Here is an 8,149-nt window from a genome sequence, read left to right on the forward strand (position 1 = left end):
TGTCATCTTTCTTTTGCCAAGTAGTTGCAAGGTCTGCATCCCGAGGTTTCTTCTTTTTGCCATTTGTGATGGCCCAGAGACCCTTTTTCATCAAGATGAGCTTGATGCGGGTTTGCCAAGTGTGAAACCCGACTCCTTTGAATCGAGCATTTGGAGAGTCTTTTCCCATGTTGAGGTTTCAAGATTAGCAGCAAATCAACACCAGAATTCTGAGATTTTATCAGTAGAAGAGCAGAATGCAGTGTGTCAAGAGACACAGTTAGTGATAGTGTGAAAACACACTATGTCAATGTTGATGTTGAGCTTGATTCTTCTTGTTCGGGATCGTTCGGTCATTCTTCAATCTTCTCAGGTCCTTCCCCTCCTTGATTTGATGCTGGGTCAATGGATTAGAGTGGGCTTTAGCTTGGTTTAGTGTCAGGAGTGAGAAAAATTGAGGAAAAAAAAGCTTGAGAGATTTTGGCTATGGTGGAATTAGGGTTTCTGAGATAGGGGCCTGGTTTTTCTTAGATTGCAGGAGCTATACTTGATCATTTTCAAAAAAATTTACATGTCTAGGAAGCTTATGTCAAGGGCTATCAAAGCCCTATGGAAATCATCTAGATCGTGGACAGCACGATGCAGGCAGAGGGGGCGAACAACCACGACGCAGTTTGGGGAAGCAACGTCAAATTTGTGCAATGCCAGGGCTGTAGATCACCAATGTGGTTGTTTGTTGTGCCAGGAGGGAGCGCCCTGAGTGAAGGAAGATATGTCTAGAAGAAAGTTCCTGAAGATATGCTCTACAGAGAGAGATATAAAGGCTCCATGGAGGGTATGTCCTGCAGGTCACAGTTGAAGACTATGGCAGTGACTGGGAATTTTCACAATGCTGAGCTTCAGATAGCCAAATGTCATGGATTGATGTGATACAGGGAAGCTTTGTGAGTTGCGGAATATTTTCCAGAAGGAAACTCCAAGAGATTTGACCTGTGGAGTGAGATATAAGCAGCTCAATCTGACAGGGTGCTGCTGGCTATGGCTGCCATGGAAGCTTCAGTGAGGATAGAGTTGGGAGATGAAGTCATGAGATGGAACTAAGCTGACCAGATATTAACATGAGCTGAGAGAGAGTAGAGGAGAGCTAAGCCGAGCTGAGCCATGCCCGACTGGGCTCTAATACCATGTGAGAAATGCGGGATCTAGAGCATGGCAGTGATTTATGGTGGATGGAAGGAGAAGTGTGGACTCATGATGGAGAAGACAAAGACACTGTTTGTTACACAAGTGAATTAGGTTCCAAGATTGAGACTTGGACTCATAAACACAATCTTGTGTATATGGACAATGACATTGACACTTCACTGAAAAGAAAAGAGTACTATCATTGCATTAAGAAAAGGAAGCAAGTACAATGCTTTATAGGAAAGTAGGAAACTGCCGTAGGCACCATTGTGCATATGGGATAGGTTAGCCTGCATATCCTTGACCCTAAAGCTCCATACAAAGAGGCTGTTTAGTGAGTGTGATTGCTGATTCTCAACATTTTTTACCCACTTCTCTGGCCTTCTCCTACACATCCCAATCTATTATTTTCTTAACTTTGGCCCTTGTAATAGCCAAAACTTTAGTGTCCTCTGGACAATCTTCTACTATGATGCAATTGAAGCAATCACACCCCACAAGTTTTATCAACTTTTTTTCCCTATAAGTGCTTCCTTTTCAAATGATACCTCCATTATCAAAGCTTCCTTAGTTATTTTCTTTAGTTTGCTGACCTATGGACTATCTCTTTGTGGTTTCTTTAGGGATTTCGACTAAGACCACTACTACAAGTGCCGGTGGTTGCTATCCTTGAGGTGCTCCTACAACCAATCACATTTCTTGTTGTTGTTGATTCTCAATTTGTATTCATCTTTTAGCCCTATGGCATACCCATAATTCACAATTTGGTCCCAATATGTGTTCGTACCATCCACAATAGTAGCCCTATGGCATACCCATAATTCAGAATTTGGTCCCAATATGTGTTCGTACCATCCACAATAGTATCCCTATGGCATACCCATAATTCATAATTTGGTCCCAACATGTGTTCATACCATCCAAAATAGTAGCATGGTCCTCTAGGCCTTTGATGCACATGATTTCGTAGACCCTTCCTAGCATGTGGCCCTTCTTGCCAAACCTTTTGAATCCTCTTTGTAGTGTCATCTTAGTAATTATTTGATTTGCATGTGTTATTGCGAGTGCTAATTGCATTCTTGAATTTCTCACAGTTGGATTACACCACATTCATCTTTTAGCCCTATGGCATACCCATAACTCACAATTTGATCCCAAGATGTGTTCGTACCATCCACAATAGTAGCACGGTCCTCTTGGCCTTTGATGTACATGATTTCATGGACAAGTTGCTAGTATGTGGCCCTTCTTGCCAAACCTTTTGAATCCTATTTGTGGTGCCATCTTAGTAATTATTTGATTTGCAGGTGTTATTGCTGGTGCTAATTGCATTCTTGCATTCCTCACAGTTGGATTACACCACATTCTTTGGCTTCATGCCCAATTTTTTGACAAATGGTTCAAGACTTGACATTCCATTGAGCATTTGTTACTCCCATATCCATCAACTGCTTCTTCATCTTCTTTTCTAGCCTCTTCTCCAAGATTTTCTTCCCCTCTTTATCTTTACTTTTCCTCTAATCCCTAGAGGACTCTTTATCCTTCTTTGACTTCTTTTTATTTTTCCTATGCCATCTTTTCCCTCTTTCAACGTCTAACTCACTAGACTCACTATCAAAGTTTGATTCTAATTAAGAATCCTCATTGTTAGTACATCGTATGTATTAAAGTCATCATATTTGGAGTCAAAAGACTCATTCCTAGCATTTGTTTTGGACTTGCTCTTTCTAAGTCTCATTTCTACCCTCTAGGCACCAGCATCACCAAAACATCTATAGTGGTGTTTGCTTGCAATTCAATATTAGAAATTGCATTTGCAATGGTCTTACCTAGACCCTTCACAAAATTACAGAGTTCCACTAATGGTCTATTCATAGCATCCAGACTATTAGTATTACAACCCTAAGTGTATGCATAATGTTGCATTGATGTATGAAAAATTATAACAACCTAATACAGGCATTGCATCAAACTACTCTAGTGCATGAGGAAAGGAACATAGGTAGCAGGAATAACATTAGAGAACATGAGAAAAGACTACATAATCTTCGTGATAGCATTAGAAAGAGAAGAAATAAAGAATATTGTCAAAAGAACACATAGAAAAAGAGCTGAAAATAGGGTGCAAATTGTGAGAGTATATTTCCATTAGCAAGACTCATCATCTCATATATCATAAGTAGCATACATCCCATTACCAAAATGAAATCTTTGATATTTAGTAATATAAGTGTTTCCACTAGATCCCTTTTTTTTTGTAAATTCTACAATTGTTTATTTCACATTTGAAACACATACACCATACTGCACAAAAGTAAAAGAATGTAGAGCATTTTGATCTATTTCTCTAATAAAAGTAGTCATTAGGTTTTTAAAATTGAATCTTGGACTCTCTAAGGAATAATGCCATTTCATCAAGTCCTTTGGAAAATTAGGAATATGGCGAGTCCTATCTAATCTAGCCCTTCCCTGTACAATAAGAATGATTTATTAGTAATTGAGAGAACACGCATTTTGCAAGAAGAAAGAAACTAGTAGAAGAGTGCATGATAGAAGCATTGGGTACAATCTCCCCCATGCATGGGTGAGTACCTCCCCCATGCATGTGTTTATGGATTTACATTATCTTTTTATGCTCAAATACATTAAAAAATCATCATTTTTGGGCTACAACTTTCTTTATATGAATGCCATGCTTTTATGTCTTCTATTTTTCATTTTCTAACTAAATAAAATATTATAAGGTTTATTTAAAAATATTATCTAGCCCTTTAGGCCATGCACAAAGGTCACAACCTAATATATAAATTGCGCATATGCACATACAACGATCCCATGCTAGAGAGCACCCAAAAATATAATAGTTATATGCAAGCGAAGCACCCAAAAATAACTCATCCTTGCGCATTAAATGTGCCCCACCCCATGATAATTAATCTACATAACTTAGTCTAATAATTTGCTCACCACAAGGCAAAACATCATAGTTCCCTGTGAGGCACAACATGACAAATGCCACATGTGCAACAGTTCACTATCATGCGAAAATTAGACAAATGAAAATCCATAAAGATAAATAAATAAAAATCATCATATTTTAAAAGCAATTATCATAACGCTATCAATTTGGCATTGATAACCTAACATAAGACATATCATCAAAGTGCTTTAAGTTTAAAAGTCTAACAAATTTTTGGTTTCCATGCTCATGGGGGTATTTTAATCTTAGCTTAAAAACTTGCTATCGTCATGATTTTTAAGTCAGTATTTCTACATCTTTCCCTCCCTTACATCCAAAACTTGTCATGTTATATGTCAATGGAAAGATCACTAGAAGTAGATTGTATATTTATAGATTTTCATAAGTTTGGAGTGGATGCTTGAAAATTCTAGTATGGTCCGGTTTCTCAAAGGAAAAGATGACATGGCACTATTTAGGCCTCAACTTGAATCATGAATAAGTCTAATGTATAAAGAAAGGTCGATCGACAAGTGACAATGAGGGGTTAATATAATGATATTGTAGGATACATTGTTTGATGGTTTTACAAAAGCCAAAATATGAAAAGGTCATATGAATCAATTGCTCAACTCAAATTAAACTTATATCCAATATCTAAGAGTTTGTATTGTAGCTTCAAGTAGTTATAAATTATACATATTTTGTGTAGGATTGTCACTAAACTGGGGTGTTTTGCTTTTATGGAGCATCACTTTTATTGGCCCCTTTACCTTGTGTGAGGAGAGTTACCTCGTTGAAAATGCAAATGGCTCAATTGCTTAACTCATACAAAAGTTATATTCAAAATTTGGGAGTTTGTGTTATAGCCCTTAGTAGGAAAAAATGATGCATATTTTGCACATGATTGTCAGTAAATTGTAGTGTTTTGCTTTTGGGGAACATCATTTTATTGGCCCCTTTACCTAGTGTGAGGAAATTTACCTTCTTGAAAATGCTTAATATCAATTTATAATGTTCCAAAACGTAAAATTAAAAACATGCTCAAATCATCAAATTACTCCTCAATGTACAATGATATGGATTCACGTATGGTTCAAAAATAAAAAACTCTCAAGCTTGTTCATCAATTAAAAGCCAATAGATGTAGCGAGATGGACACAAAGAATAAATATGTTACAATCTATCAGGCGAAAAGCTACCACTTCAAATGGGCTTGGCTCGGCGAGGAAAATGAGTATTACAAATCGGATGTGATCCTGAATAGTAAAGCAAAGTCACACTTGAAATGGGCCTTAGGCGAAGCCTTAAGTTCATGGCACCAATGGGTTAATACTCATCCAATTGCAATAATATACGAAAACCCTAATTCCAAGGCAACAAGGGGTGTAAACATGTTCATCCAATTGTGATTACATATTAGAAGACCTAAGCTTAAAGGCTCTTAACAACAAGATGACAGGGGGTTTAAACATGTTCATCCAATTGTGATTAAATATAAGAAGACCTAAGCTTAAAGGCTCTTAACAACAAGATGACAAGGGGGTTTAAACATGTTCATCCGATTGCAATTATTTGCAGCTGATAGTCTCAAGTGCAACCCGAGCATGTCTCTGCGTGTTGGCACTTGTTCACAAAGGGTGAACCTCAATAGTACATCACAGTTGCTGTCTTTCCTTGTACGACAGGAGTTAGGGGCCTTGAGGCGCACAATCATACTGAGTCAATATCGGTGTGATATGCAAATATGGGCAGCAGCAGATCAAATCCAGTGCTAGAGATGCGGACTGAGAGCTTCACTTCATCAGAGATGAGCCTGCTAGGAGTTGTATCCTTGCCTTGAGCATAACCCTCTCACACCTTTCGGCGTACCAGAAAGCACCCTTCACACCTTTTGGGAAAATTTGTTACCCGATGCAGACATTCAGATACAGCCGCTCAAAGCATGCGATGTGTTGTGACAATGGTGCCATGTCTTATGTTTAGGATCTGGGCCTTGGAGTCTTCTCACACTCGTACAATGTGAGGCACCCAGGTGTCTTCAGCACCACAGTTATTGATTGCGCTCACCAGACTCCTACCTTTTGCTCAAACAGCCTGGTATCTCGCAGCTACCATGATATGTATCAAAACTTGAGCTCATATAGTTGTTGTGATTAAATCACAAATTAGGATATGCCTGTGGAGTATTTGTGTGTGTGTGTGTGTGTGTGTGTGTGTGTGCGCGTGTGTGTGACATAGATTCAGAAAGAAGATCCCATGTGACAGATTAATGGCAGTGTGAGATGTTTGATTACATGGAATATCATCCAACAGGAACATACCGGAATTCTTCTCTTGAAGGTGTTAATCTGGAGATAGGAGAGGATGGTGCTGTGGCTGCCCTCCTCAAGGTATGTACAGTCTTTCTGTAGGCAGAGGCATTACTATTACTGGTCTCCACCATCAGCAAGACCTTCTCAAAGAAGGCAACCTCACAAGGGATGTTGAGGGGTCCTTGCTGCTCAAATCCAAACTCTTCTTTGGCTTTCTCCAGGAGCACACTGAAGAGGGGGTGATTCACAAAGCTGGCTTTAACCAGGAACCTTCTCCTCTCTTCACCCACATACATGGCCAAGTATCCTCTTGGGGTGGTAGGCTGCCTCATTTTACCTCCTGAACAAGAAGATGATGCAGAAGAAGCACAGGAAGAAGAAGAAGAAGAAGAAGAAGACTTCGTGCTACAACTGTGCCTGATTCCTCCTGATTCTCCATCTCTGCATCCCTGCATGCACTCTTCTTCCTCCTCCCCGTCTGAGCTTGAGAATGTGATGCACCTGGGCAAGACTATCAAAGGGCAAGATGAAACACTTAGCAAACTGGGCTTTCCTTTGCTCCTGCAGAGGGCACTCCATTTCCTCACCATTTGCAGCAATCTGATCAGTTTCAGTGGGCCTCTTGGGCTGTAATCCAGGACGGACTGAGCTGAGGCAGAGAATTGGGGTGAGTCTGAGCTCTCCGCTCCATCTTTGAGCCTCTGCAGGCCTTGCTTGTCCCACTCTTCACTCATTTGAGACAAGAGACAGAGAGATGGAGAGCTTTCAGGCTACTCTGAGTAATGTCTTCGTTTAGAAGAGAGCTCTCTCTCTCTCTGTCTCTCTCTCATACATACTGTCAAACACAATTCAGAGATCTCTCTCCTTTCTTCTTCTCTTTCTGTCTGCCTGGCTCCTCTGGGCAACATTCAGAGACTTTGCCCCTCATGTTTCTCCCAACTGTATGCCTCCCCAACCATCTATCAGGTGCTCACCTGCGAATAGAATATTACATTAACGTCCACATGAGGCCGGATTCCTCTCTGTCCTATAATTACACAGAAACAGTCTACCCACCATTGTACATGTGTCTCAAATCCTTCCTGCAGCAGCAGGCTATCACTGGGGTGGGGGGAGCTTACAGGAGGCTATAGCCTATCACTCACCCCTTTGTGATGGGGGGGGACAAAGAAAGAACTTATTCATTCAAATACAATTTCAAGGCAAAAGCTTGCAGATAATTTGGGCCCCTTCTTATGCTACTATATCTCCCAAGAGAATCTCACAAACACTATTGAATCCTCATGGATGTCTACTTTCTCCTGATTAGAGGCTATAAAGTCCTCCCAATAATGCAGCTCACTTATAAAGACAACATAGCATAGCTCAGGAGGAGCCTAACAGGCATATAAAATATATATAGGGGAGGCTAAGACACACATACTTTATATCAAGTGAAGGCCAATAACTATATTTTATAGCTCTTGATATGCAACAAAGCCATTAAAGAAAGAGAAGATGGAGACATAAAAGTGTGTTTGTTGTGTCAAGTCAACGGCGAGGGCCACTTATGAGGTGTTGGGACTTGGAAGAAGGTCACTTGGGTGCATATCAAGTTTATCTAAGGTGTCCGAGGAAGGTCCCTATGAGGTCTATCATGCAAGGATCCCAACATAATTCATCTTTCCTTGATAAGTGCTCAATCAAACAATTCCTTTTTAAAAAACCGCAA

The 8,149-nt window shown here is 39.9% G+C and overlaps 1 protein-coding gene across 2 annotated transcripts; it reads right to left on the reverse strand.

The window, feature by feature from the left end:
• Window positions 1-5,448: 5,448 nt before the first annotated feature.
• LOC148021270 (uncharacterized) lies at window positions 5,449-7,652 on the reverse strand. 2 transcript variants are annotated; one of them, XM_087699131.1, is made up of 3 exons: window positions 7,495-7,648; window positions 6,448-7,412; window positions 5,449-6,234 (listed from the first exon to the last, which is right to left on the reverse strand). In XM_087699131.1, the coding sequence occupies exons 2-3, from the start codon at window positions 7,170-7,172 to the stop codon at window positions 6,201-6,203; spliced, it is 759 nt and encodes a 252-aa protein (XP_087555257.1). In that variant the 5' UTR covers window positions 7,173-7,412; window positions 7,495-7,648; the 3' UTR covers window positions 5,449-6,200. The 2 variants fall into 2 exon arrangements, with proteins under 2 accessions (XP_087555257.1, XP_087555258.1); XM_087699132.1 differs by having other exon boundaries at window positions 5,449-6,220; window positions 6,448-7,652.
• Window positions 7,653-8,149: the final 497 nt, after the last annotated feature.

The sequence above is a fragment of the Lygodium microphyllum genome, chromosome 18 (genome assembly GCF_053477565.2).
Source record: "Lygodium microphyllum isolate KBCC chromosome 18, Lygodium_microphyllum_v1.1.10, whole genome shotgun sequence".
NCBI classification, from domain to species: domain Eukaryota; kingdom Viridiplantae; phylum Streptophyta; class Polypodiopsida; order Schizaeales; family Lygodiaceae; genus Lygodium; species Lygodium microphyllum.

What these genes read in the sequence shown, in the direction of transcription:
- LOC148021270 (XM_087699131.1), bottom strand. Translation starts at nt 7,172, where the DNA reads ATGAGTGAAGAGTGGGACAAGCAAGGCCTGCAGAGGCTCAAAGATGGA. An exon ending in CCTTCAAGAGAAGAATTCCG is followed by an intron (nt 6,235 to 6,447) that starts GTATGTTCCTGT and finishes ATATCATGGTAG; the next exon opens with CTGCGAGATACCAGGCTGTT.